This window comes from Nilaparvata lugens, chromosome 3 (assembly GCF_014356525.2).
Source record: "Nilaparvata lugens isolate BPH chromosome 3, ASM1435652v1, whole genome shotgun sequence".
Lineage (NCBI taxonomy): Eukaryota > Metazoa > Arthropoda > Insecta > Hemiptera > Delphacidae > Nilaparvata > Nilaparvata lugens.
This window is the reverse complement of record NC_052506.1, coordinates 13,787,970-13,800,909: the sequence shown is the minus strand read 5'-3', so window position 1 is coordinate 13,800,909 and position 12,940 is coordinate 13,787,970. Positions and strand designations below refer to the sequence as shown.

The following is a 12,940-nucleotide window of genomic DNA, read 5'->3' as shown; positions in this document are numbered from 1 at the left end:
ATTTTTTGAAAAGGGTACAGTTAGGTCTCAATCCTCGGAGATGGCGATTCAGTACTCCTCGCGTCAAATGAGAGCCCTCCACCACCTCACAATAGCTTACTATTACACCATCATTCCCACTCAGCAGGTAGAAAATATTAAGTACCTTGTGGATATACATGTGTCTCAGAGGGAGTATCTCGAATTCTTGAAATAGTGGTAAAGTGCTATCCCTGTATCCTACACCAGCAATTATTCGGATAAAAGACTTCTGTAGCTTTATAATGGGATCCAAAATGGAATAATATGTACTTCCCCAACAACTCAATCCATAACTTATTCTTGAATGGGCAAATGCGTAATAAATCTCTTTCAGGGTACTTTTATTGCACATCTGCTTTAATTTAAATATTGTTCTAAGGTAGAACTGAAGAGATTTCTTGAGGGACTTAATGTGGGACTTCCAATTCAAGTTATGATCTAGAAGCACCCCTAGATATTTTACATTGGATTCCATTTTCACAACAGGGCAACTGCAAGAGTCACGCCTACAGTGAAATCCGTGGAGGAAGATAGGCATAGGAAAACTTCTACTGCCACTTAGACTGAACAAGATGTAATTAGTTTTTTGAACATTCATTGCCAACTTATTACAAGTGAACCAAAATGACAGTTTATTCAAGTCCTGTTGCATGTCATAAGCAAGTTGGTCCTGTTGGTCCGGACTGTATGATAAGGCAGTGTCATCTGCAAAAGTTGTTAATTGTCCCTTAAAGTCACCATTGAATAAGTCATTAATGTAGATCAAGAATAATATAGGTCCCAGGACCGACCCTTGAGGGACCCCATGACAGATATCACGCAAGTCACTAATTTGATTATTAATTTTTACTGCCTGACTTCTTCCCTGTAGGAAAGTTCCAAGCAGTTCCAAGGGTGCACCTCTAATACCTGCTCGCCACAGTTTATGTAGCAGAAGATCATGATTTACAGTATCAAATGCTTTACTGATATCGATAAACAATCCAGCAGCACAATTACCTTGTTTTTTATTTAATCCTAAGTATATATTTTGCAGGAAATGTTGAAGGGCAAGCTCGGTGTTGAGATTCTGCCTGAAACCAAACTGTTGATTGGAGAAAAAAAAGTTGTTATCTAAAAAGTTCATTAATCTTTTTTTAATAAGTTTCTCAAACACCTTTGATAGAGTAGGTAAGAGTGAGATGGGACGGTAGTTTGTTTTGGACATCCTATCCCCTTTTTTAAATATAGGGATTACGGTACCTGTTTTCAATATTTTTGGAAACTGCCCTTCAACTATCGCCAAATTAAATAAGTATGCTATAACAGTGGACAAGTGAGTGATATTCTCCTTTAAGATTCTTGATGTTAATCCATCATTACCAGAGCTGACGTTTAATTTGAGTTTTTTAACGGTTTGAATTATTTCACATTCATCAATCGGGCTGAGAAAGATGGTCGTATGACTTTGCTCGCTTTGAAATTCGTAATTGTACTGCTGGACTATATCATCTGATACTTGTGGAAGAGATTGGGAGAGTTTTTCAGGTAGATCAATAAAATACTCGTTGAACAAATTTGCAACGCTTTTACTATCACTGATGATTTTTCCATCCTCATTTAACTGTATATTTTGAATACTATTGCTCTCACCAGGTAATAATGATTTCAGAATTTCCCATTTCTTTTTAGAGTTCTTGGAGTGTAAAAGCAGATTGTCAGAGTAATATTTACATTTTGCGTTTTTTACCCATTGCTTCACGTTATTTCTCATTGCTATGAATTTATTCTTTAAAGCGGTATTATTTGGCATTCGTTTATGTAACTTATATAATTTATCCTTACAGCAATACTGTTTGACAATCCAGGTGTCATCCACGGTTTTATCATTTTGATTTTATTTTTTAGTTTACGTTTAATTGTGGATCTATTTAAAATACTATTGAAGGTTTCATAAAATTTGTTAAATGCAGTATTTGTGTCATCTATTTCGAGTATATTGGTCCATGAATGGGATCTGATGTTATTAGAAAGTAGCTGATAATCTAGTTTATTTATTTCAGGACAATCACACAAAGTTCTTTTCATTTGTCCAACTGGCAAGAAGCCTATTACCGCTCTGTGATCTGTGATTGAGTTATCTATTACGGCAACTCTACTGATAGTGACCCGGATAGAGCGATAAGAGAAATGATCGATGCAAGTCGATGATATCTCTGTTACCCTAGTATCGATATCAATCAACTGTTCGAGCCCATTACTGTTTAAGCAGTCAAGATAATCATCCGCAATTATATCGTTTGAGCCTATATCAATATTAAAGTCTCCTAGACAAATTAATTCATTTATTGGAATATTCTCAAGAGCGAGTCTCAAATTATTAACAAATAACTGACGATCACCAATATGCAATCTATAAACTCCCATTACCGAAAATTTGAGACTACCATAGATACAATTTAAAAGCAAACAATCACAATTTGGAATTGCGAAATCTCCCAACACTGCAACAACAGATTTATGCACATAAGCCACTATACCACTAGCTCTAGACAAAGCAGAAAATGCGGAAAAGCTTTCGTAGTTATCTATTTGGTATAAGAGAACATCCTTCTCATGCTGTAACCACGCCTCGCTAAGTATAATTATTAATGGTTTCACAGAAAGGCTGTTAAGATGCAATAGAAATAAGTCGAAATTTGAGTGCATGCTTCTTATATTTTGGTGATATATGCAGATGCCTTCTGATCCTGTAATAAATGTATTTGTTTCCTCAATTGAACAAAGAAGTTTTGCTACTGGCATAATCTATAATATCAACGCAAAAATAATTTTAGAAGTAAATTTAGTGTATGTGGACATGAAACAACAATAACACAGAAAAAACAATGGAACCACAGCACGGTATGAGAATATGATATAGAAAAATTTCAATACAAATATGTAATCAAAAATAAAGATGATCTGCCTAGATGCATAATCTCCTATTACATACATAATATGGGCATGCTTGTAGTACTCTGCATAATCATAATCACATACTCCAATGCATCTCGTGACCTTATTACTAGTATAGGCTAAGTTCTTGTAATAGAGAATTCCAGGAGAAATTAAAAAGTTCACCATACAATACAACATATTTGCAGGGCAAGGAATAAAATTAGTAACATAGGATAGCATTTTATGACATTGTGAAAAAAACATTGAATTAAGTCTGACATTGTATGATAAATAATTGAAATAAGTTGTAAAATTTTTAACTATCATTAGGTCCGCATTTCAAAGTTTCCCTCTCTATAATGCGATTCAATTCACTCTCATCATCAATCACAATCACCTTAGATTTTCTGTCGTCATCCCTTCTCACTTTAACCCTACCATTCCTGTCAGTCCACACATATTTGTAGTTGAACTGTGATTTCAACTTACGTGCTTTGGAAAAAAGAATCCTCCTCTCCTTAGACAACGAGATATTTATGTAGATGAGGTTGTCATCCGTGCGTCCAGGTATGTGTCTAGTTGAAAAGTCTCTTTTCACCTTTCTCTTCGCGAGCAGCCCGTCAGGTTCATCTCCTCGCAGAAACTTAACAATGATACCTTTGTCAGGGCGATTGGCAGCTGGAATACGATGGCAGGCGATTATTGCTTCCTCCTTGATGGCGACCCCCAGCGCTTCCCTACGTCGACGACGGTCTTCTTGAGTGATGCATCACTCTCAGTCGCGCTCTCAGGAATTCCGAAGATCTCCAGCGTGTTTTTTCGAGAGTACTGTTCAACCTCACTGAGACGTTTCCCCATAGCACTCATATTCGACTCGCATTTCTTTTTCTCTGCCTTTAGTGTCTCAATCATAGCCTTTTGAGCAACAATAGTCTCCTGCTGTTCAGCTATCTTTTGAGAATTTTCTTTTATTAGGCCGAAGCACATCTCAATTGATCTATTTAGTTGCGATTCTAGCTTGCTCTGGCCGTCGAGTATTTCCTGCTTATGCTTTTCCAGGATTTCTTTGAGCTCCTCCAATGTAATTCCCATACTTTTTGTGGTTTGTGAAAACTCCGTATTAACTAAACAAGAGTTGGGCTCACCTCTACTAAGTCTTCTCTCCTTGTTACACGCTTCACACATCCACTGTTTGCTGGCAGATAAAAACTCTATTTCATTAATTGTGAGCTTGCAACATGTACCATGGAATGTAACCCGACACACTTTACAGACTATTTTATTTTTCTCTGTACGAATAATCTGCTTGGAGCACTTTCCACAAACACTCATATTAAAAGAAAAAAGGAAAAATACCAATCTTACTTCATAACTGTTATGAGTCACTTTTACTTGAATTTTAATGCTTGATTATTTATAGTGAATGAATGAGTAAAACAAAAGGAATCGGATGAATAAGGTACGTCAAGAGGGCGACCGAGACTATTTAGGATGAGGAAGCCCCTGGATAGGAAAGGAAAATTGATTGGAAGGAAGTTAAATATTCAAGACAGATGATCCTAAACCGAGAATACTCGGATCATTAAGAATCTTTATGCAAAATTTCAGTTCAGTATCAGACGTGATGATGCGTTAAACAAAATGCTCCTATCCCGTACGTGTATAAGCCAGTTCTTTCCTTTATTATAGTATAGTATATAGTATTTTTCCACCTTCACTACTGTACAACTATACAAAACCATATATGATGATAATATTGGAGTAGTGTTGCTCAAATCAATCACAATACCGGTTATTCAAGTTTTCAGATACAGATATTCATAATTTCAATCAAAACATTAATACAGTATTAATCTTTTAGACATGCCTCAGATAGTTGGAAGCTCAACCTTAGTCTATCAAATGGAGATAAAAAGACTTGTACAGTTTTTACGAAATATTCACTAAGTTGCGATATACTATCAAAAGGTTGCTCTTGTAGTCTAAATTCACATTAATTACAATACTGTTGAAAGGAATGAATAGTATGCCTACCAACTTATTATGAAAAAAGTATATTGTAAGGATGAGGAGAAAAGAAGACTATAAGTAATGGTTTTTGATGGTTGTAATGATACAATCAAAAGGTGAACAATCTACCATATAATTTAATGAATCTTTAACATATATTACAATTAAAACAATCAAGATTACTTTATTAGAAGAAAACAATATTTAAATGAAATTAATGGGGAAACTACTTGCTTGCTGCTAAGAGATACAATCTTTGTGGTTATGAAAAATATAAAAAAGAAAACTCAAAAAGGATAACACCCATCTTTGAAGATGGCTTCCCCCTTTGACATTCACTGGTTGAAACGCGACGTTAATTATTATTAAATAAAAATAAAATAACTGATCTAGTAAAATAAGTTCAGATCCCGTCTTATTCAATAATACAATTCTAAACTGCCCGAACTGCGACAGGAAAACTGTATTATAAAACAAGAGAAAAATATATCCTTTTCACCAGAACAACCGGACTTTACTCACAGTCCTACCGAACGAACTCTGCCGAACGAAAGCTAAATTTTGGGTATTAATATAAACTCAGTCAATGCCAAACATAAAAGCCATCTCAAGTACATATTTCTATCTGTCGCACAAACGCACGTTTGCTATAAAAACAGAGAGAAGCTAACGTTAATATTGACAACAATTAAAATAAACAATCTTTCTGTCGATGACAAAAGATTGTTCAGACAAAATACTGTTCATTGAACTTTTAATTTAAAAACTCTAAAATCCTGATCAATATGAGATAAATATATGCATGATTCATATACAGGGTGATTCATAATTATGGTAAAATATTTTAATACGTGATAGTAGAGGTAAAAATAAGAAAAAAAGTTCCTATAAACATATATCCATAAATGCTTCATTAGCGAGCTATACAGGGTGAAAGATTTCGCCCGGAATTCAGTTCCTCTGGTGAAATACACCGATGCTGAATTGTTTGGGGACTAGTTTTTGAAAAACTTTTGCTGGATTCATATGGAAAATATTTGAAAAATTGAATAAAACTAGTCTGGAAGCTGTAGTGTGAGTAGTTTTTGAGAAAAAAGTTGAAATATGCAAAAAATCAAAGTAGAAAAACACAGACTTCTACGTTTGATGCCCAATAACTTTCTTTAATGACCAGTAAACAAATAATTTTTCGCAATAAAAATTGTAGAGAATTTAATTCTGAAAAGAATGATGTAAGCTGTGTAAACTAAATTTAAATAAAAGTTGGATAAAATGTGTTCTTATGTAGTACATTACACACCAAAAATTTGCTGTTTTATGAGGAGAGAACTAATAATTCATAGGTTGTAGCTGATTGCAAATAAAATATTCGGTTTTTTATGAAACGTTTTTTTTATATGAAAGTAGCATATCTAAATGACATTAAACTTATACCAAAAGACTAGTAGATATGCCATTAAGCCTGGGAGGAAGCTCGAACAGAAGTAGATTGCTCCTATGATTCCTGCCCAAATGTTTACTGAAAACTGATGTTGTGGAAGATTAGGATTGATGGCATGAGAATTCTCAGCTGCCCAAATATGTTAGTTGTGGACGTTAACGATAGCTGTTCTTGTGAAGTGTGCCTCGTCGGTAAATAAAACGGTTGTTAAAAAGTTTGGGTAAACAAGTTTTACTAAAATCCATCGGCAAATACCAGCACGGGGAATACAGTCTCGTGGCAATAGAGTACGAACTTTCTGGAGGTGGTATGGATGTAATTGTTGCTCTTTTAGTATCCTCCAAATAATAGATTGATTGACATTAAACTGCACTGACAATTCTCTCGTTTTCTTCTCGGGATGTTCATAAATTTCATTAAGAACACTTGTTCTTCTAACTCAACAGTCTTAGTAGATCGAGGTCTGCCTGCATAAATGTGCTCTTTGGATATCAAAGAATCTGTTTCAGACAGACGTTGATGAATAATGGCAAAAAACCTTGAACTTGGACATACTCGGTTAGGAAAGTTCTCTTGATACAAACGTCTTGCTTCAGTACTATTAGAGTAGTGTCCCATTCCATAAAAAAAAACATTCCATTCGCTAATTATTTGTTTTCAAAATGCATGTCAGCTAATTCGGAGTATGAATAATGTCTAAAATTACCTGCCATTTTTTAAAAAGTTAACACTTAACACAAAAGCAAAGTGAAATGGTTACAAATAACTGGTTAATAGATTAAACAAAAAACACAGCACGGCTGCAGTAGGCCTAACTTACAGTTTGTTTTTTGTTCAACAGTGAGCTAAAATATTTCTGAAAATAATTTTCAGCTGATAATTTCTTTTAAATATTTCCTTATTTAAAACAAAATAAATCAGCTGTTTTGGAACAGCTGTTATTAAAATCCATATTCTATTTGCAATCAGCTACAACCTATGAATTATTAGTTCTCTCCTCATAAAACAGCAAATTTTTGGTGTGTAATGTACTACATAAGAATACATTTTATCCAACTTTTATTTAAATTTAGTTTACACAGCTTACATCATTCTTTTCAGAATTAAATTCTCTACAATTTTTATTGCGAAAAATTATTTGTTTACTGGTCATTAAAGAAAGTTATTGGGCATCAAACGTAGAAGTCTGTGTTTTTCTACTTAGATTTTTTGCATATTTCAACTTTTTTCTCAAAAACTACTCACACTACAGCTTCCAGACTAGTCTTATTCAATTCTTCAGATATTTTTCCATATGAATCCAGCAAAAGTTTTTCAAAAACTAGTCCCCAAACAATTCAGCATCGGTGTATTTCAACAGAGGAACTGAATTCCGGGCGAAATCTTTCACCTTGTATAGCTCGCTAATTAAGCGTTTATGGATATATGTTTATAGGAACTTTTTTTCTTATTTTTACCTCTACTATCACGTATTAAAATATTTTACCATAATTATGAATCACCCTGTATATGTCCCATATGACCAGGTGACAATATGTTTTTAAAATGTATATGTTTTATTACCAGACCAATCTAACTTGTCTGTTCTTTGTTGTGTAGGGCCTCCTTTCGATGCCAGATTATCATTCTTAGTCACTGTTTTCTACTCAGTGATATATCTGATAAGACTGTACACAGAGCTAATGTGGTACATGCTCTCTGATGCGCTGAGAAATTCCGCTCTGCAACTTTCCGACGATTACAAAGAAGACTTGAGACAGGAGGAAAGCTGCATTGACCGAGCTCACTATGAGTACTTATGGGTGAAATTGGCCAAGCTGCAAAGTCGTCTAACATTGACATTCTCCAGCATCTACGGCTATCAGTTGGCCATCAATTTTCTACAGTTACTTTTCCATGGGTTTGTCTTCTACGAGTTTATTTTTCGCTACATGACCATCGAGATCTTATTGAAGGTTCTCCGAGACTCGAAAGAGAGGTCACAGTTCACCGACCTTGTCCTGGGACTACATGGCCAGACGACGATATGCCTGGTGTACCTCTGGCTTGGCTCAACCACAGCTGGATCAGCACAAAAAGCTGTGAGTATCACCTTCTAATACTGTAGCCTACTTACCTTTGTCGAATATATATTGATAGATGGTAAACAAACCTTGTCAGTTAGGAAATTCACTATGTTTGTTCCAAAGTATCACCTCACATGAAAATAGCCAAGTAAATTATTACTTACTAGCAGGTGACCCGTGCTCCGCAAGGGTATTACAAAACTTCACAATTGAAAACTTGACGTAATGAAATCTTGGAAAATTAAAAGTATGCCTATAACCATACTCTGTTAATAATTAAAAATCTTTATGCAAAATTTCAAGTTAATCAGTTCAGTAGTTCAGACGTGATGCTGCGTCAAACAAAATTTTCCTATCCCGTACGTGTATAAGCCAGTTCTTTCCTTTATTATGGTATAGATTATCATAAACTAGTCTACCAGTATGATAGTCAAGTCAAGTCTGATACCATTAGTTTGTTATTTTGATTTTTTCAACAGAAGCGAGGAGAGATATGTAATAAGAATATGGTAATAGTTTATTATAATAATAAAATTATAATAGCAATAAGGTAATAAGGATCATGCAGTTTGCAGAATCAACAGAGGGAAATTCAACGCTAAACTACTTCAGGTGAAAGTTTATTCGTCGCAGACGACAATAGAATTCGACTTTATTTGATGTGACAGGCTACAATAACACTCATTTTGAAAAACTTCCAATATTATACCCTAAATATGCTAGGCTGTGTTATATTAGTGGAAGGAAGAATATTATCCAAATCAATGAGACTATAACTCTCATTTCCAGTTCAATAATCTGTGTAAAATGATTATGATATTATTTTCTATTAGAATTGATAAATGAAAAATTATTATCTGCCTCATGATGCACATTCAATGTTGAATCTCTAAATGCTAAACTTATTCGTCTGAGATCAATAGGCTTCTTGTTTTTTCTAAGTTCAGATAAAGTACCTAGATGAACAATAACTGAAATGAATAGATATTGAGAATATATTAGGGATGAGATTGATCTATTTTCATAGAAAAGTACCCAACTATAATTTTCATTTAACGAACTTTATAAAAAATAGATTTAAGAGCTAATGACTGCTGTGTAATTTTACAGTTGGTTGATAACACCAAAAAGAAAATGTTGGGAATTCTATCTGACAATGCACTAAGTGATATTACTCTTCATGAACAGGCGAGTACGATTTTCCATTTATTGAAAAAAAAATATTATGATGCATGTATAAAAGTCAAAATATAGATACATAAATCCGATTGTAATGTCTATGAGTCCATGAAATGAAAAGTCTTCCTGCTATATAAAAAATTAAATAAGTAAATTATAATATCAATTAATTCAGTTCAATCTTTGGAAAAACGAGATTAAAATATAATAGCCTATACCAATGAAATGTGCGGAGATAAGATACTTCGTTTACAAACTAAAAAATATATTCATTTTATATCAATTATTACATTGATGTAACTTAATACGGTATTGATGCATTTTTAAATGTCGCAATGTAACTATTCATCAACTATCACTACTAATGTATTGTGAATCTCAGTAATTTTCAACCTCTAACAATTATTCATTATGATTGCAGGGAAAGCGGTTTCTGAAAAAAATATCAATCACCAATACGCAAATAATATTTAGTGGCTATGGCAGGATTGACAGACAATTATTTTGTTCGGTAAGTTAGATGAGATTGAAATAATTATAAGATTCAACTAGAAATTGACATTACTTTTACTATTTCTATATAAGTTAAGTTATAAAAAATTTCAATAGCTTCAGAAAAATCTTTCTACTTTGTATTTAATAACCTTAATAATGCGACAACAATGAAAAATTTTGGAATTTGTTTTTTATAAGTCTTAGGCCCGGTTGCACAGCAGTCAGTTTAATTTTAATCGTGATATATTTTATGAGAACCAATCAGAGAAGGCTTTTTCGAAAAATAGTCTTCTCTGATTGGTTCTCATGAAATTAATCACGATTAAAATTTAACCGACTGCTGTGAACCAGCACTTAATGTGCCTTATTATTCTATAAATGTCCTTATTCAATGGATGAATGCACTTTTCAAATCAGACCTGTTTTTCAATAGTCTTTACATAAAACGAAAACCTAATTTCATGATAGAACTTCTGTAAATATTTTGTAGCCTAGTTAAAAAAACCGACGCCGCATAATTTACAAAATTTCAACACAACACTCAGATAAACTTGGTTCTAAATAAACCCTTTCAAAAAACAGATACACAGTAGATGATGAGAAGCTAATAAGAATACAGGTATTGAGGTATTCTAATTACCTTGGCAGTCAAGGTACAACAAAATAGATAACGATAGATTTTACAGTTATTTTGGATACCACAGTTATTTTGTAATTCTAATTATTCATATGATTTTACAGATCCTCATCACATGGATCAACTACATGATTATTCTCTTACAATTCAAAATTTCATTTTATGGAGAAGACAAGGACAGTAATATGGACGGAGCAAGCAGAAATAAGAGATCCATCTCACATGTGGATTTGGTTCAGTATCAAAACTACGTCACAACTTTTGGATTTTGAAAACATGAAAATGAGGCAGATTACGATTTGTATCGCACTGTATTCTTCATTAAATTTATGACAGGAAATTTCTCTTTGTAGTGAGGTTCAAGCCATATCAATCAACTGATAAAATCACTTGTATGAGCTACTTTATTCATATTAATAAAAACAATATAAAAACATGTATTATATTTCAACTTGAAAATGACCAAAGTAGGTCGAAACTAGTCGTTGAAATGTTTTGAATTTTTAAAATGTTTTCAATAAAAAAGGTACTACATGTTTTATATTGTGTTTATCAATCAACTGATGTATTTTGTGATGTCAGTTGATGATTCAATTATCGTTCATTTGCATTAAAACATTACAGAAACCTTTCTCTTTAAGGCTGTGCAAAGGCTAAAAATAAACTTTCTACTCGTGATATTTATCAAAGTTTTTCGATTTGTATATCATCAAGCTATCAAAATGAAAAGATTTTCTCAGGAATTTTTTTCTGATCACTACTTTTTGAGATATGAGCGCCTAAAGATTAAATTTTTGGGACAGAACATTTCAAATTCGGTAAGAGATAAATCCATGAGATTCAGAAGATGATAGATTCTTCATGGTATCGTTGATCTAGTGGAACAAAAATTTTCTGAAAATATCACTTTTTAAGATAGTTATTCAATTTACTAAAAATAACTTTTAGTTGAGTTATTTTTGGTAAATTGAATAACTTTTTCAAAAATTGATATTTTCAGAAAATTTTTGTTTTACTAGATCAACAATACCATGAAGAATCTATTCTCTAAATCTCATGGATCTATATCTTACCGAATTTGAGATGTTCTGTCCAAAAAATTCAAACTTCAGGCGCTCATATCTCAAAAAGTAATGATCGGAAAAAAATGTTTTCCTGAGAAAATTTTTTCATTTTGTTAGCTTGATGATATACAAATTGAAAAACTTAGAAAAATATCACGTGTAGAAAGTTTATTTTCAGCCTTTGTACAGCCTTAAAAGTGAAAATTCTACTAAAGTTTACTGATAAAAAAGTGAATAATATATGTGTACCGGTATTGTATATAAAAGCAAAAGCTTAAAACACAGGAAAAAACTTGTCAGATCTGACAAAAAAAGATTTCTTGAGATCAGGGAAATTAATTTTTCACATAGTGAATTTTTAATCTGGACTCATTGATCAGGTGGTTAAGCTGAGGAAGTTTTGTGTTGGAAGGGGATTAAAAAAGGTAACAATTTCTCGTATAGAAATGAGAAACCGTGAAGTTTTTTGTTCTCATTCATAAATCTGGAGAATTTGAATTTAGATAGTCCAATGAGAATACCACTGATATAATAATAATAATATCGTGTGACCTGGCTGGCTCAGGTCTGGTGTCAGAGTTTTCAGGTCGCAACTGATCAATTTCAGGGCCTCTGACATGACCTAACGACTGCTTTTTAGGCAACCGGGACCGACGGCTTAACGTGTCCATCCGATACACGGGAGTGGCCCGAGATAAATATCTTGCCCGGGCCGGGATTTGAACCCGGGTCTCTGAATCATAAAGCCAGCATCTGATCCACTCGACTACGGCCACTCCACTGATGATTCCATTAATAGGTCATGGAATTAATGAAGATAATTTAAAAACAATTTTCATAACTCTAAAAACTCAAGCAACCTTTCATCAAGGATGATACAAATGTGCATTATTTTCAAATAATATATTTTATTTTCTATTCTTTCACTAAACTCAAGCTCCAATCATCGAACACGTGCAATACTTTTGTGGAGTATCAAAGCACAATCGCTCTGTTTTTGAGAACTGCTCCAGTTCAGCTTACATTAGCTGAATCTAATATGACAACCCTTTAAAAATGAGCAGTAGTGGTCTACCAATAATAATAGTAATGCTTGAACTTATACAGG

At 33.3% G+C, this 12,940-nt stretch overlaps 1 protein-coding gene across 1 annotated transcript; it reads left to right on the top strand.

Annotated features, from left to right (window-relative positions):
• The first annotated feature begins 7,903 nt into the window (after positions 1–7,903).
• Positions 7,904–11,456, top strand: LOC111056855 (gustatory and odorant receptor 24-like). Its single transcript, XM_039425436.1, has 4 exons — positions 7,904–8,472; positions 9,568–9,645; positions 10,058–10,147; positions 10,873–11,456. The coding sequence occupies exons 1-4, from the start codon at positions 8,074–8,076 to the stop codon at positions 11,038–11,040; spliced, it is 735 nt and encodes a 244-aa protein (XP_039281370.1). The 5' UTR covers positions 7,904–8,073; the 3' UTR covers positions 11,041–11,456.
• The last annotated feature ends 1,484 nt before the right edge of the window (positions 11,457–12,940 follow it).